Source organism: Trichechus manatus, unplaced genomic scaffold (assembly GCF_000243295.1).
Source record: "Trichechus manatus latirostris isolate Lorelei unplaced genomic scaffold, TriManLat1.0 scaffold00107, whole genome shotgun sequence".
Classification (NCBI taxonomy): Eukaryota; Metazoa; Chordata; class Mammalia; order Sirenia; family Trichechidae; genus Trichechus; species Trichechus manatus.
The window spans coordinates 4,988,966-5,015,571 of record NW_004444043.1 but is presented as its reverse complement, the minus strand read 5'-3'; the positions used below and the strand labels follow the sequence as shown (position 1 = coordinate 5,015,571).

General features: G+C 38.5%; 1 protein-coding gene across 1 annotated transcript in view; it reads left to right on the top strand.

Annotated features, from left to right (window-relative positions):
- The window catches only part of PCSK5 (proprotein convertase subtilisin/kexin type 5), a 364,026-nt gene that overhangs the window by 204,054 nt on the left and 133,366 nt on the right, over window positions 1-26,606 (top strand). The window contains exons 6-7 of the mRNA XM_004383285.2: window positions 561-649; window positions 4,047-4,219. Coding sequence (XP_004383342.1) covers window positions 561-649; window positions 4,047-4,219 — 262 coding nt within the window. The remainder of the gene's footprint in view (window positions 1-560; window positions 650-4,046; window positions 4,220-26,606) is intronic.

The window sequence follows — 26,606 nt, the reverse complement described above, 5'->3', positions numbered from 1 at the left end:
TACAAGTCTTTGAAATCTGGGGTGTATTTTGTACTTGTAATACATCCCTTTTTAGGTGGCAGATTTTCTTTGGAAATACTTGGTCTGTATTTAAATGCATAAGTTCAAAAGTATATTCACATCCTTACATTCTTAAGTTTTCCAATAATTGATTTGAGTATTTGTTTTTAAATCAAAATTAAAAATTCAGATGAGGTCTTACTAGCTACATTAAAAGTACTCAATATCCACATATGGCTGGCGGCTACCATATTAGAGAACACAATTTTGGAGAATAGAAATAAACATACAATTTAGTTTTAGCCTTCAAGGGGATTTTCTGATTAGCAAAGCAAGATGTCATTCATAAACATATCAAGAATATAATCCAAAACAGAATGAAATTAAGTGCTAAAAAGTTTGCCTTGGACAGACTGAGTGCTACTTGGATAGGAAGTTCCAGAAACACCCACAGCTTGATACATTCTTCACCACTTTGAAGTCTGAGTGGTGGCAATAACATGTTGGGTTTTCGAGAATGGAGTGTCTTACTTTAGAAAGTGTGTGTGTTCTGCCTGCAGGCATGGGACCCGCTGTGCTGGAGAAGTGGCAGCGGCTGCAAACAACTCTCATTGCACAGTTGGAATTGCTTTCAACGCCAAGATCGGAGGTATGGGAAACAAACTGTGTGGATATAGAAATGAGCCACGAGCTCTCACGCTAACTGGTTTTCAGAAACTGTTTACACTAAAGGCAGGCATATGTTTGCATAATAGTGTTCAACTGTTGTTGACAGCAAAATGACCAATGTTAGCGTGTGTTGTTAAATACAGTCAAAGACGTCTGAAACGGTACCTCTAAAGTGTTACAAGCATAGTCATTTCTTTCTTTAAACAGGCATGAAGAAACGTCTAATAGTGAAGATAGGTTCAATGACATCAACATACAGTTGGTGCTTGGGTCAGGAAGAGCTAATAATATAAACACCAGGCAATAATACCTCTGTGGAAAGAAATTCTGTCAAAGCAGAAACTCCTCTTTTGCTTAGGCTTCACAAAGAGTTCCTTTTACTTGCGGTTAAAAATGTGACATGGTAAAATCTCCCTTTATAGTCCCATAATATAATGATACTCTTTACAATAATTCCAGATTATATATACTTATCCATATATACACATACACTCAAGCATACACGTTTAGTACAAGGACCTAGCCAAAGCAGTGTGAATCCAAGCATTAATAAAAGCAAATGCTAACTATCCCATTTGTAATCATCTTTTGTTAGCAACAGCCTGGTGACAAGCCACACACAAATGGGAAGTAAACATTGTAAGAGATAGTATAGATCATGGTGACATTATCATTGTAGCTGGCCTGGAGGTATCCCCTCGGGGTCTCCTAAAGGATATCCTAAGATCAATGAAGTTCCTGGGACCAGGTGGACCTTTTTATTTTCGATGCAGTATTTGTTTTTCCAAGTGGTAAATCGAGTTGAAAGTAAAGAATAAAAATGACAATCCTTTCTAGGGTAGAGGTATAAATATAGAAGCCCTGTAACATGAAATATTTAGGGTATATAATAATGGTGCTAAGGAAAGGCTTTCTGAGACTACCTTGAAGGTCCGTCCACGGTAAATTCTACCTCTTTCCTTTATTTCACCTTGAATTTTTAGAGTATGGCAGCTTGTTAGCCAGTAATTAGCTATGCTCTGACAACATCTGCTGTGTATCAGGGAAATGCTTGTGGAGGAGCTAAAGGAAAGGACACAAAGGCTTTCCCCTGAAGAATGAGGGTGCTGAAGACCCCTGTCTTCCCAAGAGAAGGAGATGACTCCAGTCGCTGCCCAACCAGCCCTTCTTGCTGCCCAGGACACAGTCTGTCTCACGCACAGAAGCACATTCCATATCCCCATCATTACTCTCCACCCCTCTCTCGCTGACCTTGAGGGAATGAGGGGATGAACTTGTGACCTTACCAGCTAAACCACTGACCCAGCTTAACAGTATCTGAGTGAAAAAAAGGAACGTATGGCAATGACTTGCAAATGTTCTAATGCCCTAAAACAAAAACATTCTGAACTATGCATTTAACCTCTCAAACTCAAAGTCTAAAGGCTTGGCATTAAATGAGAGAAAAGAAGCCGTCATTCAAATTTAAACTGGAAGAATCAAAATGCTTATGTGTGAATTTTCAGTCAGAAATGCTACCCGCTGTATATGATTTTATTAAGCATTTTATCTGTGGACTTCACATAAATAACATAGAAACTGAATTAGGGTGTTGTATAGATAACTCCTGTATATTGGCACTTAGACATATTGGTCACATTATTCGGGGGGACTATCTGGTACAGGGCTTATTTTAGACCTCCCTTTGCAGGTAAAATAGTTCCATTTTATGCTTTTAAATAGTAAGAATATGAAGTAGTGTAACATTCTTCAATATAAAATGTGCAGATGAATTTTGAATATTCAAATCTAATTACAAAAAAAACAAAAACAATGGGCCCAATGCACGCGGGGCATTCTGCTGGGTCCTTTGCTTCTGCAGAGCAAAGTAATGACAAGCCTTCTTAATATAGTTTCCATTCCATAATTTTTAAAGGGCCTTGTTCAGCGATCTTCATTCTCGGCATCACTTGTTAACATGCATCTCCTTTAAAAATCCAAAAAAGTCTAGAGGGAGGAAAGACATTGAAGAGAAGTAACAACCAAATGCAATGTCTTTAGGAACACTTTGGGGGAAAATTTAATGCTGACTGGATATTTGATGATAGTAGGACCTTATTTCCACACTTCTTGGTAAAAATATATTAAAGGATGAAGTGTCATAGTATCTGCAATGTAGTTTAAAATGGTTAACTTAGTATTACATTTTTAGATGAAGAAAATGTGGCAAAATGTTAACAATTGTTGAATACTGGCTATGTCAATGTTCATTGTATTGTTCTATTTTTCTATATGTTTGAAATATTTACAGTTAAAAGTTAAACATAAAAAAAATGAAGATAATATAGTTCTTTCAAGATTATTTTTATTTTCTACCAGAATTCCCACTCCAAATCACATAGTATCTAAAGCTACCTGATTTGGGGTTTTTTCATTTAATTCCCATCTATTGATAACCGATAAAAACTTAAAATCCTGTTGGATAACAAGATTATTCTTAGGAGAAGATATGGGCTGTGAAGATATCATTTTAAAATACTACAATGTCTCGATGGTACTTAGCTTAAGTAGAATTAGAGGCATCTTTCCTTAACAATGAGATGTTTTGTTGTTTTCCTCTATTCATAACAAACATGGATTTTCTTATGCAAGTCTCCAAAATAAAAGGGAAGCACGGCATTTGACATATAATTTATTTCTGAATGTCTTAGTTTCTGTTTTTACAAAACAGGGTTAATACTAAGTTCCTGTCTAACAGTAATGCACTTAAATGAAGATTAATGACTGAACATTACTGAAACCCTTTGAGAGTTATTTAAAGTGTTACTTGCACAGAGAGCATTCTCATTTATTATTTGACCCATAAATAACTTGGCAAAGAAGTACTATACTGCATTCACATCAGTCTTACAGATTATGAGATAATATTAAATATGGGGGAAATTAGACCAGCCTAACTCGGCAGCTTTTCAAATTTTGTAAGACTGCAAAGGTCAGGATGTTTTGTACCAATTATGAACACAAGGTATGTAATGAAAAGAAATTTAGGGAAGATGGATTGCTTGAGGCTCTCTTTGTCAAGTGCTGTCTTGAGAGGGACAAGGGGCAGATGATGGCAACTGCTGTGGGGATTGGAGCCTTGGAAAAAAGAACAATACGTCAAAAAGTTTAAAGATGTTTTGCTCTTTTACATGCAGTGTAACTTCCTTTCTCCCCTAGAAGGCTGCAGCAAGGTCTGTGTTATCCTTTTACTGGGAAAATACGATCATTTAAATGTTAAAATAATGAAATTTGATGCTTTCCCCAAAACATCCTAAAACTGGAAGATGTTGTGGGCTGTTTGTGAGTTATGTAGGGAAACTTCAGTAATCGAGCTCATTCCCCTTTCTGTTTTGAAGGAGTGCGAATGCTGGATGGAGATGTCACGGACATGGTCGAAGCAAAATCAGTTAGCTTCAATCCCCAGCATGTCCACATTTACAGCGCAAGCTGGGGCCCGGATGATGATGGCAAGACCGTGGACGGACCAGCTCCACTCACCCGGCAAGCCTTTGAAAACGGCGTTAGAATGGTAGGCTTTAAAAGCAGCTAGGCCCTATGCTGTATGTTTAGGTGACGATTCTCACATGAAGCCATTCCTGAATCTGTGGATTTCCAATCCTCCCATCTTGGAGGAATGGGTAGATCTCATGTGCTAAGAGGCAGTAAAAGGAAAACCAAAACCAAAACAAAACAAAACAACGTTGCCATTGAGTCCATTCCAACTCATGGCAACCCCGTTTGTTACAAAGTAGAACTGAGATCCATAGGGTTTTCTTGGCTGTAATCTTTATGAATACAGATCCCCAGGACCTTTTTCTGCAGCATTGCTGTGTGGTTTGAAGTTCCAGCCTTTTGGTTAGTAGCCAAGAGGAAATCATTTGCGCCACCCAAACCCAAACCAAACCAAACCCATTACCATCAAGCTGATTCCAACTCATAGTGACCCTATAGGAAAGAGTAGAACTGCCCCACAGGGTAACCAAAGTTGTAAATCTTTATGTAAGCAGACTACCACATCTTTCTCCCATGGCATGGCTGGTGGATTCAAACCGCAAACCTTTTGGTTAGCAGCTGAGCTCTTAACCACCACGTCACCAAGAAAAAGAGGTTTTAAACATTTGGATTGAGTTCTTTTTGTTTGGCAAATGAACTCAAGAGCTAGAGAGTTTCTTCTGAGGAGAACAGAGATGAACTTGGATGCTCAGGTTTGTTCAAAGAAAATATACTAATTAATATGTTGATTTTGCATTTGGAGAAGTAAATTCTTGGGGCTATGAGATTGGGAAGTGGAGATAACAACACTTTCCAGTTGGTGGAGATAGATTATCCAGTAATGCCCTCCTGGGCATCTCCCTTTTGTAATACTTTCCCTAGTCTCACCTCTGTCCCAGGAGAATATTATTCTTATGCTGGCTCCCAGTCTCCCAAACCAGGCAGCTTAACCTATCATCATTGTCTTTGATTTCACTAAAAATTTACTGACCATCCTCCCCCACAAAAAAAAAAGAACTACATAATCTAGTGTAATAATTCAATAAGTAATTATTATATAAATAATTCAATGAAGTTTAATGAAAAGTAAGGGCATTATATACTTGTAATCATGAGAGGAGGAGGCCTCTGCCAAAAGCAATTCCTTTCTTACTTATTTGTATATTGTCCTTTGGGTGACGTAAAGCATATATTTAATCATGTTCATTTAAGGCTGTCGTCAATCTGGCCCTAACCTCTATTTCCTTCCTCGTCTCTTTTTACTCCTTTGTAATGTAAGCATAAGGAGCCCTGGTGATGCAGTGGGTAAGTGCTCAGCTGCTAACTGAAATGTTGGCAGTTCAAACCCACCAGCTGCTCCATGGAGAAAGATGTGGCAGTCTGCTTCCTTAAAGGTTACAGCCTTGGAAACCCTATGGGGCAGCTCTACTCTGTCCTGTAGGGTCACGATGAGTCAGAATCAACTCAACGGCAACAGGTTTGGTTTTGCTAATGTACGTATAGGAGCCCTGGTGGTGCAATGGTTAAGCACGCGTCTGCTAACCAAAAGGTTTGCAGTTACAACCCACCAGTTCGGGAGGAAAGACCTGGCTCTCTGCTTCTGTAACGATTAACAAACCAAACTCATTGCCACTGAGTGGATTTTTACTCATAGCGAGCCTATAGGACAGAGTAGAACTGCCCCATAGAGTTTCCAAGGACATAAATCTTTACAAAGCAGACTGCCACATCTTACTTCTATGAAACGGCTGGTGAATTTGAACCACCGACCTTTCCATTAGCAGCTGAGTGCTTAACCACTGTACCACCAGGGCTCCTTCCAGAAAGATTAGAGCCTAGGAAACCATATGGAACAGTTCTACTCTGTCCCATAGGATCACTAGAAGTTGGAATTGACTCGACAGCACACAACAACAATGTGAGCATACTCCACTCCTTACAATCCATCAATACATGCTGCATCTTGCTGCATTTGTGATTCCCTGCTCTTTCTACAAGGCACTCTGTCCCACCCCCAATCTTACTACTATATGGCCACAGCCTGTCTGACGTTCAAGCCTCAGCTAAAATGTCACCTCTTCCCTGAAACCTTCTCATCGACCAAACCAGAATTAAGTGCAAGCAACCCCTACCCAGTGCTCCCCTTACTTTGTATTTTTATTGGTGTTACATATAGTCTTTATCATTTTGTGCTTTATAGCAGAGTCAGTTCTGGGCGTATCTCCCTCACTAAATTGGAAGTTCGTAGAAAGCAGAGCCTGTGCACTACCCATCCTTATGGGCTTTGCGAAACCTAGACAGTGCGATGAACTCTAGTGAGTCCTCGATAAATGTTTGTTGAATCGAATTTAATTTACTACAAATTATGCTAACCACAGGGTTGTTATATATTCAGCCCAGATTTGGCACAGTGGATTGCATGCAGTTGATTAATGTAGCGTTGCAGCTGGGGTACAAACAATGATTCTCACACCTTCATGGGATTGGTGTTAGGGTTTTAATCAGAAGACTGAGCTAGGGAGTCTCCTAATTATTCTGAAATAGACTGGAGAAGAAAGCTTATGTACTTGCTCTGTAGACACTTCCTAACCAAACCTGCTCTGTCAATTTGCAGCTACATTAGAGCCCTCTTAACCCAGAGGGTAGTGTTTTAAATCATTGCCTAGAATTTTCCTTTCAAGGTCCTCTAACACTAAATGAATGTATTTTGAATAACCTGGTGATTCTGTTTACTGAAGCTCTGGTCTCCAAAATACTATTCTCTCTCTCTATGCCATCAATAAAATGGTAATTCAAATTAAATACACCAAACATCATTTATATTTAATTTCAAATTATATGTGTATGGCTTTTAACATAGTAAAGAATAATTTGAAATTTCTTACTACTATGAATATACTTATATTAATAATGCATACAGTCTCATGAGTACATGTATATATAGAGAATGCCCTGTATTCATTAACTGGTTTTACTAACAGACTGACAGGCATGTCATTGAATCAGTTTTCATGAACCAGTGGTTTTCAACTTTATTTTTGCTGGGGAATCCTTTCTTCAGTGGCAATCTTAACTGGAAGTTAAGTGGGTAAAACAAATGAAGCATGAGGTGCTTTGTTGGAAGGAAGAATTAAAAAGGGTTAAGATTAGAAAGAAGATCACCTAGAAAACTATCAAACGCATAACCAGTAACCAGTTACCATCAAGTTAACTCCGATTCAAGGCAACCCCATGTGTCTCAGAGTAGAACTGTGCTCCACAGGGTTTTCATGGCTGATCTTTAAGAAGTAGATTGCCAGGCCTTTCTTCTCTGATTCCTCTGATGGACTTGAATCTCCAGCCTTTCAGTTAGCAGCCAAGCACGTTAACCATTTATACCACTCAAGGACTCAATTTAAACACTTAGGAAGATTATATTTAGAAATAAGTAATTTGAAAAAATTTTACTCTGTACCCATTATTCATTACAAAAGTAACCCATGCTTAATGTAACAAATCAGTATACAAAAAATATATAAAGATAAAATTAATAATACATTTCTCTCCACTCAGTTTGGTAACCATTGTTCAGAGTGTGGATTGCATATTTTCATACTCTTGTGCACATAAATATGCCAAGCAGGATCATAGAATACCTATGGCTCTGCATGTTGCTGTTTTCACCTAACCGTGTGTCGTGGGCATCCTTCCCAGGGCATCCTTAAAGATAGTACTCATTCATTTTATTGGTTTCAAAATTTAGTGTATGAGGATCCCATAATGTATTCAACATTCCATTGAGGATGTTTCAAGGTTTTACTCTAGCAAAAAAGGAGTTCAATTTTTTTAAACAAACCATTAATTTTTTAGAGTTAAGGTAGTAACAAAGAAGTAGCACTTAAAAAGAGCACATTATTCTCTGGCTCCTAGCATTGCACATCTAGATATGGAAGAGCAATGGTGGCCCATTTGAATGTGAAAAGATCAACAGGATAGTGTTTTTGTGTTTAATATACATAGGCTTTGGAGTTAGGCTAGGGTTGAGTCCAGGATCTGACATTTACTTCTCTCTGACTGTATGCATTACCACTCTGCTTCCATTTCCTCTTCTCAAGTAGGGACAGTAGTAATACTTACTTACAGAGATGTGAGTGTTGAATGAGATAATGTAAAACAATTGCACAGCACCTGGAACTTAATATGTGCCCTATAAATATATTTTATATTTCCATTACTTTTTGTTTTCAGAGAAGAGTTTTTGTCCTTCAGAAAAAACTATTTACCTTTGTCCTCAGCCCCTATCCTTTTCTCTTATATCATTTCCACACTGTTGAGTTCTAGGTGGTTCCATTGAATTACTTGTTGTGGTATATTAAAAATAATATGGTGAAAGTCAATATAGACTTTCTGAATTCTGCAGTGTCACTTTGTTCTATGTATATATATATATATATATACCTTCAATTTTACTTGCCCTTAAAAGCACATCTTCAATTTCACTGAGATAACCTCTGGATATACAAATTCATTTCAGTTATTCAAGTTTGTAGTCTTGAATTTAGTTTATATTTTCCCAAGGGATATTTCTCTAAATATCTATGAATATATAGCTTAATATTTTAAGCAGTAAATTAGGTTTTTCTAGGAAATAAAAAACCTTTCTACTGTCTACTCTGTTATCAGACAACACTTAAGACAGTAAATTTTATTTCCTTTGAGATTTGGCACAGTGGTTAAGAGCTACGGCTGCTAACCAAAAAGGTCAGCATTTCGAATCCACCAGCCACTCCTTGGAAACCCTATGGGGCAGTTCTACTCTGTCCCATAGGGTCTCTATGAGTTGGAGTCAACTCGACGGCAACAGGTTTTTTTTTTTTTTGAGATTATGCTAATTTATATACTTTAATATACATCTTATCAAATATATTGAAAATAATTAGATAAATTCTTTATACAAAGTTAGATTATAGAGCACAGTAAAGAAATAAATGTGTGTTGAATAAATGAGTGTCTGAGTGGTTGAAGGAATGAAGAAATAAATGACTAATCAAATAATTCCTTTACTTAGCTAACTGAAAACTTATGTGATGGTGTAAAGTCACTCTGGCTTAGTGGGGTTTTAACTGTATCATCTGCAAAATACAAGGATTGGAATTTATTTATTCTTTCTATTAAATTTAGTGAGCTCCCACTTCCTATACACTGTAGATAAAGGAGTGAAGAAGAGATCCAAGTTTTACCTGTAAAACACATAAAAGTCCCAACATTCTAGTGACCAGACAGAAAACAAGCATAGAAACCATCAAGACTATTTCAGCTAGGGATAAGTGTTATGAAAGAAAGAAAACTGAATGACTGCTTTAGTTAGGGAGGACAAGGAGTCCTCTTTGAGGAGGTGACATTTGGGTGAAGACATAAATGATAAGAAGCAGTCACGTGAAATACTGGGGAAGGAATGTTTTATGCAGAAGGAAAAGCAAGAGCAAAGAACCCTCATATGGAGAATGAGCTTGGTATATTTCCAGAACATAGTGCTAATTTGGAGCCCTAGTGGCCCAGTGGTTAATAGTTATGGCTGCTAACCAAAAGATCAGCAATTCAGATCCACCAGCTGCTCCTTGAAATCCCTATGGGGCAGTTCTACTCTGTCCTGTAGGATCACTATGAGTCGAAATCAACTGAGCAGCAACAGGCTTGGTTTTTTGTTGTTGTTGTTTTGATTTGGTTTTAGTGCTAATTTGGGCACTGGGAATAGCATGAACAGAAGGAAGGCAGCAGGAGGTGGGTTGAAGAGGTAGACACGGGCTAGCTCTGCGGACCTTACTAAACCTCGATGGCTATTTGCATTTTATTCTAAAACAAAGCCGTTGGAGGGTTTTAAGCAGGTAGTAACCTAACCTGATTTACATTTTTAGAAGATCACTGCTATATAGAAAATGGCCTGTACGTAGCGTGGGGAATGGGGAGGCAAAAGTGGAAGATTGAAGTGGTCCAGGAGAAAGCTGATAATGGTTGGGTAGCAGCAGTGCCAAGAAAGCTTCACGAAGATGGAGTGGCAAGAGAGAGAAGCCCAAGACTTTGAGCTGAACTCCCTAGAGGAGTCCTCAACACAGTAATTCTTAACTGCTATCAAGAAAGCCTTTCACAGAGGAAATAAATAAATCGTACTTGGAGAGTCCAAGTATTGATTGCATCCATGCCTGCTCCTTGCTAATAAAAAAAACGTAGAAAATATTGAATTTCAAAATACTCCCCATTTGTTTACTATAAGAAATCATTTGGCCCAATAGACTGTAACACTATTTTCAAAGACTTTAACAAAATCAGACTGATTTGATTTATAGCCCCTTTAGAATTAATGTGCCAAAATTGCATTAGAGAAACTATGTTCAACAAACCATGTTACAACTGACAACTTGCTCTGTTTTTCCCAAGGACTGCATTTTATTTGATGCTAAGGAGCTGTAAAATTAAATGCAAGAATTAGAGTTATATGATTTGAGCTGCATAAAATTATTAACAATAACAGCATTTAACATTTTTGTTTGTCTGTTATACTACAGTCACTCCTCTAAGCCCTAAAATTAATTATAACTTTTAATCTTCACATAATCTTCTCATAAGATAGGTACTGTTCTCCCCAATTTTACAGACAAGGAAAACTGAAATTCGACACAGTTAAAAAAAAAGTCAAAACATACGCTTCAAAGAAATCTGGTCAGTTCCATTACATGTTGTCATTTCTGTTTTATTTAGCACATCTGACGTCCCACCTTCATCTATGACCATATAATCTAGCTTTTCTCCTGTGATATGAATTAATTGTTCTTCTTCTACCTAAGGCCACTTTGTCTGTTTGTTCACTGGGCCCTATCCCTTCTCACCCCATGAAAGAAAATGGCTCAAGAAATTCTCTTTTTTTTCCATTGTCAAAAATTTCTCTCTCAGCTGTATTATTGCCATCAAAATACATTTATGCTGTTACTCTCCCATCTTAAGAAGAAAAAAAAAAGAAGTCCTCTCTTGCTCACTTATCTCCTTCCAGTTCCTGTCCATTTCTCTCTTTCCCTTTAAACAGAATTAATTCCTTGAAACCATTATCTCTATTGGCTGTCTACAAATTCTCTTTGTCCATTATCTCTTGAACCCACTGCATCAGAACGTTGCCCAACTACTCCACAGAAGCTGTTCTTATCAAAGTCACCAGTGACCTCCTAAGGGAAAGTCCCTAAGTGCTCCTCTCTGAGTTCTCATCTAACTTGATCTAACAGTAAGGCCTGCCCAGTTCTACCTCTCCACAATTTAATACACACAAACTCCGGTTCTTCCTAAGCCCGTTCTTGGCAGTTATTATCCCGCCTTTTGTTTATCATATTTACTTATCTTCTTAGCTGTCTGTCTCCTCCACTAGAATGTCAGTTTCACAAAGGCATGAAGTTTGACTGTTTAGTCCTCTACTGTATCTCAGGTACTCAGACAGTTTCTGACCCACAGTAGTTACTCAACAAGTATTTAGTGAATAAAAGAATGAGCGAGTGAATGAACATGTGAATGACTTCCATGCCAATTTGTTGCATGTACCGAGTGAATTTACTTAAGGACCACCTTTGCATTGTTTTTGGCTTAATATTTTAGAAATAAGTTATTAACATACATGATACAATATGATGATTAGTGTGCCCAGGCTCTAGATTCAGACTCTCTGGTTTGTAAAAGTGGTTTCTAACACTTTCTTCTCTTTTTCATGTTAATTAGCCTTTCTGAGAATCAGTTTGTTCCTCTGTAAAATAGAATTAAATGCCAGTAATTGCTTTATAGGACTGTTGTAAGGATTGCGTGATGAATGCCTGTAAAATACTTATTAAAGTTCCTGGAACATACTATAGTCTTAGTAATTATTTTATGAATCTTAGTCATTATCATCACTGAAAACAGGCAAGGATGATAGAAGTGAAATGCTGATTAATCACGTGAAATATGTAAAAGTCTTGATTGTTATAAATATCTGGGTTTAATTGATTTCATATTGCTGAATGAAACTTATTGTTAAGAATGGCCAACATAAGAAGGAGAAAAATAGCCAAGAGAGAAATTTCTAAAGTGCATTCTATAAACATTAGTTCCAAAAGATGCTAAAAAAAAAGGGGGGGCGGCAGCAAGAATGGAGGGATTTTGCTGTCAAATACATTTCAGAAACACTACCTATTCTATGCTCTCTTTTGGAGACGTAAAAGCATATCAAAGGCTCTGAGAAATCCTGTAGCAAAAAGATGTGTTGAATTTTTTTTAATCAAGGTTCTCAACTTTAATCACACAGGGGCTTTTATTCTCCAGACCTTCATAAATTACTTTTAAATTTAATTTCATTTTAAATTCTGTGGAACTATTTTATGAGACATTCAGCTAAACTTGTTAGAACTTTAGAGTCAACAGTAGAACGGAAAGTAATTTCAGTGGTTAAGTCAATTCATACCAACTTTTATGTATTTATATACTTGTTGATGACATTACCATTCATCCCTAAAATCTGTGATTCCTTCCTTTCCTTATCTTAGTATCCAGTAAGTCTTGCCCATGCCACTTCCTTAAAGTCTGTGGGGTCTGCCCACTTGACCTCGTAGTTAGAACCAATATCACTAGTAAAACCAAAAAACCAAACCAGTTGCCGTAGAGTAGATTCTGACTCATGGTGATCCCATGTGTTGCAGAGTAGAACTGTGCTCCATAGGATTTCTAAGACTTTGACCTTTCAGAAAAGTTCACCAGACCTTTCTTCCAAGATGCCTCTGGGTGGGTTCAAACTTTTCAGTTAGTAGTCCAGCACTTGACCATTTGCACCACCCAGGGGATCCAACATCACTCATAAACCTTGGCAATAGCATGCTGCCAAAACTTCCATACTCCCGGCTTGAGCTTCGGCTTTCTTTTCAGCCTGAATGCTGCAGCCAAAGAAATGTTGTTTTTTTTTTATATGCAAATGATGTGATTTTTCTTCTCTTCAAAACTTATCACTGGTTCCCTGCGACCTACAAAGGAATATTGTAAGCTTCTTAGCACGGCATACGAGGCCTTTCACGATTGAGCTAGGGGTCTCAGTATTGAAATCTTACATGTCTTCTCAGGAAGGGACAATTTAAAAGTTCTTCTCATTCAGACTGACATGGCTCCACCTATACCATGGTGAGCCTTTGCCCTGCCTCCTTGACGTGATTTTTTCTCCTGGGGAAACTTGTTGCTTTAACTACACCATCAAAAAAACCAGTTACCGTTGAGTCGATTCTGACCCATAGCGACCCTATAGGACAGAGTAGAACTGCCCCATAGGGTTTCCAAGGATTAGCTGGTGGATTCGAACCACTGACCTTTTGGTTAGCAGCCATGCGCTTAACCACTGTGCCACCAGGGCTCCTTCAACTACACGGTCAGTTCTAAATATGAAAATCATTTTACAAAACAACTGAGTCTGACGACAATGTGTCAGATATAGGTGACCCTAGGGTTGGTGTCAGAATAAGAAGCTAAGAGCCGAAAGTTTTATTTGCTATACCCTTCATTCGTTCGTTTATTCCTGATTGCATTCAGGAGACATTCACTGAATGGTAATACCAATATTCCAGGCACTGTGCTAGGTGGGAAGGAAAAGATGGTAACACTCAGCCCTTGTCTTTGTGGAGCTCACCACATGATGATGAATAAATATTCTAAATAAAGTGCAAGAAAAATCCCAAAGTCCCTCCAACGTACTGAATCTTGTAAGCAGTAAAAAAGACAATACATAGCACAACATAGCCAAACTTATTGTAGTGCGGTGTGATTGCCTTGGAATCATCTTTTTGTCCCATTTGGATTATTAAACTTTAATAAGGCTTGGTGCAATTGATATTCTTCAGCAGGCGTGAGATGTGTTGATGGCATTTCACAGTTGCTAACAAGTGTCTTTAATAACATCTTTTAGAAAAAGAGCAAATCTTTGGAATCAAATCTTTTCCTTATTACTTTTTCCATCATCAGAAAAGCCTTTATTTGGTTACCAGTTCTTTCCTTATTTTTTTATTTAAGAAATATTTCTGAAGTATGTGCCAAGGACTGGATTGGCATTTGTCTTAGTCTTCTTCTGGAGAAATCACATAGCTCAATGTAGATGTTTTAGAAGCAGAGCTTATAGAGTTTGCTTTGCCATTTTGTCTACAAGTGTACTTTCAAGTCCAGGTCAGTTTTCTTTGGGTTCTTTGGTTTTGGAAATTAGTAAACGAGGCTCCCCAAATGAATTGTTGATTTTTTTTTTTTTTTTTTTTTTGTGTGACCATCCAAATAATGGGCAAAGACTTTTATTTAAATTACCTTGTTATTATAGACAAAAAGCAAGTTTTCTCCTCAGTTATCTAGAAAATCATGCAATATTAACTCCTGATTACAGATTCTTAGCAGGACAGTCAGGATGATCTTTGATTCCACACCACGGCTTTGAATTTCTTTTTACTATGTCTCACTTAGCTTATCAGCCTCAGTGATCTACAGTGGCTACCTCCACCTGAGCCTTGCCCCATTGCTGGTGGCTTAACTCTGGTCCAACACCTCAGAGCAGTGTTCTCAGACCTTGGTTCAAACAGAATTACCCAAGGCACCAAAAATAGAGATTCCAGGGCCCAAACCCCTGACACTGATTTAGCAGGTCTGGGGTTATTGTCATTAGGTGCAGGCCAGTCAGTTCCAACTCATAACAACCCCACGTACAACAGAATGAAACAATGTTATGCATAATTTGTTATGATCTACACAGTTGAATGCCTTTGCATAGTCAATAAAACACAGGTAAACATCTTTATGGTATTCTTTGCTTTCAGCCAAGATCCATCTAATAGTCTGTTGTTCAGGTAACTGTCTTCCAAATTTCTTGGCATAGACGAGTAAGTGCTTCCAGCGTTGCGTCCACTTGTTGAAACATTTCAGTTGGTATTCCGTCAATTCCTGGAGCCTTGTTTTTCACCAATACCTTCAGTGCAGCTTGGACTTCTTCCTTCAGTACCGTCAGTTCTTGATCATATGCTACCTCCTGAAATAGTTGAATGTCAACCAATTCTTTCTGGTACAGTGACTCTGAGTATTCCTTCCATCTTCTTTTGATGCTTCCTGTGTTGTTTAATATTTTCCCTGTAGAATCTTTCAATATTGCAATTCGAGGCTTGAATTTTTTTCTTCAGTTCTTTCAGCTTGAGAAATACTGAGCATGTTCTTCCCTTTTGGTTTTCTAATTTCAGGTCTTTGCACATTTCATTATAATATTTTACTTTGTCTTCTTGAGCAGCCCTTTGTAATCTTCTGTTTAGCTCTTTTACATCATCATTTCTTCCATTTTCTTTATCTACTCTACCTTCAAGAGCAAGTTTCAGAGTCTCTTCTGACATCCATTTTGGTCTTTTCTTTTTTTCCTGCTTTTTAATGACCTTTTGCTTTCTTCATGTATGAAGTCCTTGATGTCATCTCACAACTTGCCTGGTCTTCAGTCATTACTGTTCAACTCATCAGCTCTATTCTTTAGATGGTCTCCAAATTCTAGTGAGATATATTCAAGGTGGTACTTTGGCTCTCATGGACTTGTTTTGATCTTCTTCAGCTTCAACTGGAACTTGCATATGAGCAACTGATGGTCTGTTCCACAGTCAGCCCCTGGTCTTCTGACTGATGAAACTGAGCTTCTCCATAGTCTCTTTCCACAGATGTAGTCAGTTTGATTCTTGTGTATTCCATATGGCAAGGTCCATGTGTATAGTCACCATTTATGTTGTTGAAAAAAGGTATTTCCAATTAATAGGTCGTTGGTCTTGCAAAATGCTATCATGCGATCTCTGGCATCATTACTATCACCGAGGTCGTGTTTTCCAACTACTGACCCTTCTTCTTTGTTTCCAACTTCCGTATTCTAATCACCAGTAATTATCAATGCATCTTGATTGCGTGTTTGATCAATTTCAGACTGCAGAAGTTGGTAAAAATCTTCAGTTTCTTCATCTTTGGCCTTGGTGGTTGGTGCGTAAATTTGAATAATAATCATATTAATTGGTCTTCCTTGTAGGCGTATAGATATCATCCTATCACTGACAGAGCTGTATTTCAGGATAGATCTTGAAATGTTCTTTTTGACAGTGAATGTTACACCATTCCTCTTTTTCATTCCCAGCATAGTAGACCATATTATTGTCTGATTCAAAATGGCCAATACCAGTTCATTTCAGCCCACTAATGCCTAGGATATTGATGTTTATGTGTTCCATTTCATTTTTGATGACTTCCAATTTCCTAGATTTATACTTTGTACATTCCACATTCTCATTGTTAATGTATGTTTACTGTTTCTTCTCATTTTGAGTAGTGCCACATCAGCAAATGAAGGTCCCGAAACCTTGACTCCATCCACGTCATTAAGGTCAACTCTACTTTGAGGAGGCAGCTCTTTCTCAGTCATATTTTGAATCCCTTCCAACCTAAGGGGCTCATCTTCTGGCACTGTAGCAGACAGTGTTCCACTGCTATTCATGAGGTTTTCACTGACCAATTGTTTTAGAAGTAGACTGCCAGGCCCTTCTTCCTAATGTCTTAGTCTGGAAGCTCCACTGAAGCCTGTCCACCGTAAGTGACCCTGGTGGTATTGAAATACCAGTGGCATAGCTTCCAGCATCACAGCAATACACAAGCCACCAGAGTATGACAAACTGAGAGACGAGTGATGGATGTCTGACGAACAGCTGCCCTGCCTGCACTTACCCTTGGCCTCCCACTCGGGCGGTCCAGCTTTCCCTGGGACGTTGCTATTCACACAGTCCATGACTGCCCCCAATGAATTCTGAACAGAACACAGCCAGTGGCACAAATGGGGAAGAAGAGTGAGTGAAATCAGAGTCAGTGGCCCTTAATCTCCCTGTTGGAACTGTGGTCTCCATCCCATCTCACTCCTTTATTCAGGAGTCCAGGTGAGAACCTGGACGTTTGATGGGCATTCTGATTAGTACTTTCCCTCCACATCATCAATGGTCATTTTGATTCATCAGATTTTACAGCTGAGTGGAATTTGCTGAAAGCAGAAGTTTACTCTACAGTCCACGTTGTCTCTTACATACACATTTGTGCGTACACACATGTTTCTCCACCCTTAAATTAAAGGCATATGTTCATCAGGAGGGGCGAGAAGAGGTATAATGAACTTGTATAATATAAGTGGTAATAATAATCATAATAAAATTAACCAATTCTACCTAGGAGGGATATGTTTTTATCTAATCTGCACCCAACTGTAGCAGGATTGGTACCAGTTTGCATTTTAACAAATGACAGATTGCTATTAAATTAGTTGGCCAACGTTGTAAAACTTTGGAAGCATTTATGTGTAGGCAAAGATAGACGAGAGTTTATTTAAAATTGGTTCCACTTAATGAAAATTGAGTTTAACTTGAGTTTGTTTTAAAAATCTTCCCTCAGGATTTATCTCCTGGTAGAACTCTGTGTTTTTAGAGCTTTAACAAAGCTAAGATAGAACTTACCAAGCAGACCCTATATAATACCATCCATTTTGGAAACAAAGAAATGTGTGTCTCTCCTAAATAATCTTCACAAAGTTATTGGACACCCAAGTATCAAATATAGATTACAGTATTAATGTGAATTGTGATATATTTTTATGAAGAGTACAGATGTATTCTAGCCTTGTGTAGGGGCAGATTTCAAATATTTATTGTCATCCTGTTCTCAGTTTTAGTTTCTAGGTTCGTTACTAACTCTGTGAGTGGTATAAGGTTTGCAAATTCCATTCTAAATCCCTCTATTAAGATAACCCCCTTGGGGATTAACCAGGTAGGTTACAAACAGTCCTGTTTTGTTTTGTTTATAGTGACTACTGGGCTGTCTAGTCAGGTACATGAGCTCCTAACATTGGGGATTTTTCCAGTAGAGTCTGGATGTCTCTGTTATAAGGGAAGATACAAAGTGATATGGGGATTGGATTCAGTCAAGTTAAGGGTCCATACCAATCCTCAGTTTCTGTCATTTTAAATATAAATTTAAGAGAGCTGATGGGGAGGACAGACAGATCAATTTTCTTCAACAAACCTGGCGGTAATTGGAGAAGAATGACCACTGGGTAATAAATAAGGATAATTTGAACGCAGTTGATAATATCAAATGATTTGAAAGCATATATGACTCTTATGGCAGACTTTTTTCACTTAGCCTGAGCCTACATTCCTCATCTTTAAGATGAAAACTATAAAATCTAATGTTCAAGATTCTAAACATCATTATGATTATTAACTCTGATAGCCAGTTGAGTTAGGCATTGGGATGGGCCTCATAGGAACTCACCCAATTTACAGATCTGGAAACCAAGTCTTGTTGTTAAGAATGATACTGGCATTAGGGTTATGAAAAACACAACTCTACCGACAGCAACAGGTTTGGTTTTTTGGGTTTTTTTTTGTTGTTGTTGTTAGGATTACTTACTAAAGTATTTATGGGTAAAATGATGTGATGTCAGCATTTGCTTTAAAATATTCCAACACCACCAAAAACAGCAAATGTGAAAGGAAAAAGATGAAACAAACTTGGCAAAATGTTACTAATTTGTTAAAGCTGAGTAATGGGTATATGAAAGTTCATCATATCATTTTCTTCTATGTCATTTTGAAATTTTCCATTAAAAAAGTTTAAGAAATTTAAACAAAGTAAGAAAGAAAGAGGCATGACTGTGATTCAGACTCACGTCCATCTTTTTCCAAAGCCTGTGCTCTGACCCCCGGGCTGTGTGATATCAGCTCTTGCCGAGTCAACCTACAAGCTTATCCGTGCATGGCCAGCTGTCAGTCAATGGTGGCTATAATTATGTTCATAATTATAGTGAAAGTGAATGCTGCAACAGGGTTATCTCCCTGCTCTGAATTCCTGGAGCACATATCATTTAGACAACTAATAGAGAAGTTCTGCACGTTACTGAATTGTTGGTTCTTTCTCTTCATCCTTGGATGCAGCCTGGGATGATACAGAGAGTACAAACCATGAAGTCACAAAAACCTGTATTAAAATCTCAGTTTGGTTACACTCTAGTTATTTGCCCTGGGCCAAGTTACTAAGCTATCTGAGCCTCCATTTCCTTGAGAAAGTCTATGATAATACTTACTTCATGGAGTCATTGTGAAGACTGATTGAGACTTCACATATAAAGCGTTCAGACCAGCAACCAGTCTCCTCCTCCGAGGAAGAGCCTCTTTTGATATGTCTTTAAGGCCCTGAGAGCATCCACCACAGAGTCTGACAAATAATACGAGCTAATTGGGAGGGCAGTGGTGGTTCAGTGGTAGAATTCTCACCTTCCATGCAGGAGACTGGGGTTCAATTACTGGCCTATGCACCTCTTGTGCAGCCACTACCCGTCTGTCAGTGGTGTTTGCGTGTTGCTATGATGCTGAACAGGTTTCAACAGAGCTTCCAGACTAAGACACACTAGGAGGAAAGACCTGGTGACCTACTTCCAAGAATCAGCCAGTGGAAACCTTATGGATCACAGTAGTCCTATCCTGTTGTGCATGGGGTCATCATGTTGGGGGCCAGCTTAATAGGAGCTAACAATAACAAAATACCAATTGTCGTTTTTATCTCATTAAACACATCATTTTTCAAAAGTATAATTTTTTTTTTATTTGTGCTAATTTGCAGAGCAAATTAGTTTCCCATTCAATACACAAATTGTTCCATGACATAGGTTGCAACCCCTGCAATGTGTCAGCACTCTCGCCGTTACTACCCTGAGTTCCCCATTTCTATTCTTCCGGGTTTCCTGCCCCTTCCTGCCTTCTCATCTTTGCTTTTGGGCCTGTGTTGTCCCTTTGATCTCATGCAGATGATTGTTCTAAGGAGCACTTTACTCACATGCATTATATTTGTTTTAAGGCAGGATTGTGTTTATGGGAAGAAAACGCAAAGGGCTGATTTTCTATGTTGCGGAAATGTTGTGAGCTGCTACTGTAGAGTCAAGGTATTGCTTCAGGTGGTAGAGGCTCTGGAGAGGCACAGCTTGTTTACCTTCTAGGAGTTGAGCTGGCAGTTGGAACCAGTCGACAGTGAGGTGTTCCGCAACCCAGAGCTAACTTCAGAAAAGAGTAAAAACCTTTCATGACTGCTGGAGTGACCCTTCTTTTCCAAATGCCTTTCCAAACATGTACAGTAAATTCCTTGCATGCTCCTGTTGATAATAAATGTTTTTATTCTCTGTGAAAGGAATTTTTCCAACTTTTATTTCACCCTAGGAATTTAGAGGTGATGGTACATTTCTGGGCAGTTTCAAAACAGGTAATTAATGATTCTGTTGGAAATGTCCTTCTCAGTTTCATAAACCTGGTCCCCCTGAAAGTATGAGCATGATTTTGCCTTTGCTCGGTGATGATCAAAGATGCAGAAACTTTTGGCAAGTAAGAGAACAGGGGGCATGCTGCAGTGGTGGAAGTACCTAAAACAGATGTGTTGATGCTGTTAATTGCTTCTGGGGATTATTTAAGAGGTCATATGAAATACAGATGTACTTTTCAAACTGCAGAGAGCAGCTTGTCATGAGGAATTAAGAAACCTAGTCTCCATGCTCCACCTCCCCACCACAGTTAGCGGTGGTGCCCATGCCATGGGAAAACAGCTCATACTGGGCTCGAAGCATGGAGGCCTGAGGGAGTGACCAGAAGAAAATAATAATCTGAGTGTCGCTCAGGCGTCTGTGAGTCAGATGAAGAAGACGGGGTCTGAGGAAAAAGGGGGGAGTAAGATGAATAAGATAATGAATGGGCCATTGATAGAACATTAAAAACAAACAATTATTCTGGAGTTGCTGATTTGGCAAATGAGATAAGGGAGGTTTTGTTTTGGGTTTTGGTTTTTTGTTTGTTTGTTTGTTTGTTTTTGCCTAATCCACTGTTGTTAAACAGTTTTTTCCTAAACCGTGTTGTTACGCATTTTTTAGGAACCCCTCGAGCTAGTGCTGATCACTGGGAGCTCTGAACTGGGAAGGGTGTTGGGAGAATTGGTTCATTCTGGTCCCAGCCCTGCCAGTTGCTGGCTCTGCAAACTTCACTGGTCTGCAAACTTCACTGGCTCTGCAAACTTTGTGTTCTTATGGATCACAATCCATTTTCTAATGGATTACATTCATCTCCTTACGTAGAAAAATTTGAAATTGGACTGAATGAACCTTATGAGGTCTTGTCCAACTTTAAATAATAGACATGGCACATTATCCAGCCTTAGAATTTTTACTATGTACAATTCCTAAATGAGTAGTGTAGCTAAAGATAAATAGGAATTAAGTACTCTGCATGAAAGCGTATCTATTTCCATTAGTAGGCACACCTGTTTTTGTTTCCTTAGAGATATTCTGCCACCCTTTTTCCCTGAATGACTGATTTTCTTCTTCCAATTAGACTCTGAAAAATAAACACAATAAAAGAAATCCACACCGTTATAATACTGCTGTCATAAGCCAAAGGTCCCACGGTTGGGCACTTACGCGTTCTGTCCACAAGCCCTCAGTATCTACCCTTCTGAAGAAAGGGCAGCTTTGATAACAAGATTCATTCTACTAAGCTTTTAGTGAGTTGATGCACTATGGAATTTATATTCTGACATATATGGTAGATAAGCTTCTCATCTTGTTTTTTTCTTCTTTCTATTCAAGTAATAAACATAAAAGTAGGTGTTTATCAGGAACTTGAGTGTGAGGGTGTTCTGTATTTGCAGCTTTGATTAATTATTTCTTACACTAGTTTTTCGCCCCATTACTCACCATGTCCAAGTGTCCCTTTAGAAAACTGAGCTGAATTCAGTGCAACACGCAGCCATTCATAGGCTAAAACATGAGGAATATTGTGAGAAGATATTAAATGTCAGTTATAAATTTTAAAATTTTGTTATTTTTACCAGCACTTCTTCCAACTGTGCTCACCAGAAGTCTATCTCATAATCATTAGGCTCTCTATTTCTCTAAAAGTGAATTCGACAACATTTGATATCCTCAGGAAGCAAATAAAATGGATTTTAATTTGTGCATGGTAGAATTAATATGCAGCTAAAACTGCATCATGAATTCCCAGTTTATTATTAAAAAGTCAATAGAACATAAAAAATGCTTAATTACGTATTGTGTACATAACAGGTCAGAATACAGAACACCTAATTTAGGGACTGAAAAGGTGGGTAAGATTGTGATGGGGAGAAAGTGGAGGAAAAAGACCTGTCACATGGAAAATGGCAGGAAGACAGGGAGGAATAGAGTATTATTCACAAAAGCGTTCTTGGAGCCACTTTTAGTACGTTTTCTTTCTTTTTTTTTTGGTGGAGAACTAGAAAATAACTGCATTTGTATTTTAGATCTTTCTCTCATTCACTCATATTTGGCAGGCTAAGTAGAGTTAGCATGAGCAGTGAAGACACCCCACAGAGTGATATTTGTAAGTCAGTCTGTGGACATTCAGATGGTCCTTCCTCCCAGTCTGATGTAGACCTGCCTGGGCAGGCTGGCAGCTGAGAGGCTAAAGCAGGGACAGAAGGATTGAGAACAGCAACAGAGGCCGGAGCTGGGCTGAGGGAAGTGCTGGACATCAGCAGAGGAGCTGGCGGACACGCTCGTGTGTGAGCTTCAGCTGTTGAAGTCGTCTTTGTGAAGCTGTTGCTTTCCATTGGTTAAGCATGTCCAATCCTGGAATTTTTGCTTGGAAAAAAGTGGAAGTACTTAAGTGTTGGCTGCACTCAAATTACTAAATAAACCATATTTAATTACAGTTAATTAATACATACAGTGGAGTCCCTGGGTAATGCAAATGGTTAACATGCTCGGCTGCTAACCAAAAGGTTGGATGCCGCCAGAATAGAAAAACTTATAGTCATATTTCTGAGGGAGCCTCTCTCTGGTTAGAGTTTCTAACGGGAGTTTTGGGTTAGAACCAATCTCCTACCGTATGACCTAATAAGGAAGAATGCTCAGGAGAAGGCAATACCTCTGCTGCTGTTTCTTCTGAGGCACCTCGGAAGAAAGGCCTGGCTAGCTACTTCCAAAAAATCAGCCCCTGAAAACCCTGAGGAGTACAGCTCTACTCTGACACACATGGGGTTTCCATGAGTCAGAATCAACTTGACGGCAGCTGTTTTTTTGTTTGTTCGTTTGTTTTAATACATAAAGTAATTTCTCCATTTACCTTAGTTACTCTGAGAGCAGAATAATTATATATTCCAACAGCAGACAAAAAATCAAGTGAAAACTTTTATATCCTCTTTACATTGGACATTCCGATTTATGGAGTAAATTATAGAAAGTAACAGTCCTGGATGCTTATTTTCCAGATAGGACCCTGTGGACAGATACATTTAGCAACTTTCGTAGGATTGTTTATGACAAAAACAGAAATTGGACTTCGGATTCCTAACCCCCAGAGGCCAAGGGCTTCTTCTTTCACTCTTTTAAAAACTCTCATATTAATGTCATTCTGTTCCCTTTTTTCTTGTGAAGGGGGAGAGGAAAGCATATCCCACTTTATTCTCTGGGTCCAGTTCAACTTCATTTAATTAATATCTCTACACATAGCCCATCTTACCCAAATGAACAGATAGAGGAAACAGTTCTTAAGCTTTAGATAGCACCATTCTGTCCTGCAAGCTCTGTTCCAAAGACGTCGTATCACTTATGCACCATGACTTCGTTCTCTCCGTACATCCCCATGAAGGCTCTCCAGTGACACCAGTTGAGTCTCCATGGCGTCATAAATGTTTTCATTTATGGATTAAATTTCTTTTCAAGAAGATTTCATTTTCACTTGAATCATTTGTCATATTTGTGATAATGATTCAAAAATTTATTAAGTATTTCTTATAAAAGCAATATTCTAGAATTCTAGACTGAGCATTTTATATGAGCACTACAAATCCTTTAAAAAAGCATTTTTGTGTTTTTTGCTTTTGTTTCTTTGCCTTTATATTATGTTTCTAGACCAGACATATTTCTTTCAATGAAGCTTGCTAGCTCCTTTGAGGAAAAAGATTTATTCTGGAAATGCTAGTCAGAATGCTCTTGAGCTTTAAAAAGCTGAACAGCATTCTCTTCATATGTCAGCTACTGAGTCAATGTAAGTATCCTTGTCCCTTTCCACACTCTCCCAGCCTGAAGTCCCTTATCCATGAACCACATATGGAAGAGCTTATAGAGAGGACTGTGTTTTCCCTCACTGACAGGAGGGGAGAGGAACAGCGAAGGGCTTTGGTTACTTAAGAATTCAGGCTATGCTTGGAAGACATCACAGATATATAGAAGTTCTCCATCCTAAAGCCATTTTATTGTGTCTTTTCATGTTGACATAGCCATGACATGACTATGGTGCAAACGGTTAACGTGCTCTGCTGTTAACGGAAAGGTTGGAAGTTCAAGTCAAACCAGAGGCACCTCAGAAGAAAGGCCTGGCAATCTACTTCTGAAAAATCAGCCATTGGAAGCCCTGTGGAGCACAGTTCTACTCTGACACACATGGGGTCACCATGAGTTGGAATCCACTTGACAGCTGTTGGTTTGGTTTTTGGTTTTCATGTCAACACATACAGATACACAGATTCTGATCAGACTGTGTGGGGTCTCCACCTCTTATCTCCACTGCATACTAGTTGTATGATACTGGGCATGTTTCTTAATATTATGAGACTCAGTCTCCCAATCTGAATAAATGAATATAATATCTATCTTCCTGGTCTTTATCTTACTAATATATGTGTAAGCACCTAGTGCAGTATTAATTTATATTCAAGAGATGTTATTATTTTTATTCCTACTTTTGTATTGCAAGAAGCCTCTAGTCACTTATTAATACACCTTTAAGAATACTTTCTAAGCACTATAGAAGAAGGTAAGATTAAAATGCCAAATAACATCTGACTGCATTAGCTTAAAAATTATCATAACATTTTGAAGAAAGAAATTAAGCTCCACCAAACTCTACAGCTCTCAAAACTTGGGATATACAACTTAATTGGTAATCCAGTGGCCTTTTCTGATCTTCTGAACCACAAGAAAATCCAGTTTCCTTCTGTCCTTTAATCACAATGCTTATGGAGTATTATAAACTGATTTTTGTAGGGCAAATGTTATAAGAAATACATGCACATTTATACATACAGTGAAAGAGAACATTTAGAGTTCATTCCCATGAGTCCTGGGTGAATTTCACAATACATTTTGCCTTAAGTTTACTTTTAATTTAGCACTCAATTCAGTTGGAGTTTGGTTTTTTTTTTTCTTTCTTTCCTCAACTAAAGCCCTATTAAATAAGCAATTGCAATCGCAGTACTTCACCAAACTAATAAATGTCATTATGTCTTACACTTTAGGAAAATATGTGTCTCCAAATTCTTTTCTCTTTACAGTATTTTGCCCGCCCCCTCTTCCTTCTCCCTATACACCACATTAAAGTTTAATTCTTAAATTACTCTGAATTTTGGAGAAATGTTCAGATTTTTTTTCCCACGTATGTTTTGGATTCTGAATATTGCAAACTAATGAAAACCCCCTGTGCATCTGTAGTAAATAAATCTTTGAATTGCTAATTGCTTCAGATTAACCCCATGGATCTTTAGCATCTGTCTGTGGCATTTTTCAGCCCACAAATTCCATCTGTTTCTTTCTGGGACTTTAATCGTAAAATATACACACATACATAAACCTCTGATTGCCTCGTGGATAGAACAATAAAAGCCTCTGCATATTCTGTAACCTCCATGGAGGAGGCAGGGGAGATCATCCTTTCTCTAATCCTCTCACCTGAAGGACTATGCTTTATGTCTCCGATTTGACCCTCCAGATTAACTCTCCTCTTCTCTCCACAATGTCCGTGCGCCGGGACACTGACCTATATGACCTGTATCTATGGGTTCCCAGGACCTCTGGCTTCTGGTGGAACTTGGTCAATGGGGGCACACTGGCAAGAGATGGGAGAGAGGGAGGAAGAGACTGGGGTCTCAGTGTGTATTTTCTTGGACTCCTCCTTGAAGAACAACATGGGTTGGCATGTCCCCTGACCAGTTCTCAGTTCTTCTCAACACTTCTGTCTCCAGGTCCAGTAACCCCCTCTCCCCAGTCCCCTTCAGACCTGGGCATGGTACTCCACACTGTCCTATGTGTTTTCCTTTCACCCTGCATGATTGTAAAATAGTCCCCTCTTTAAATTCTCCTCAAATTATTTGTTTGCCATTGGGACCTATTTGATGTAAAAATATCACCTCTGTGTAGGAGGGAGACTTCCAGGCCAGCAACAACCCACTGCTCTCTCAACTCAGTGGCTCTCCAAAGGACCCTTCAGTGACATACTTGTTCCTCCAATAGTGATGTCATGTATGGACGCTACCAGAATAGAAAGACTTGTGATCATACTGCTGAGGAAGTGTCT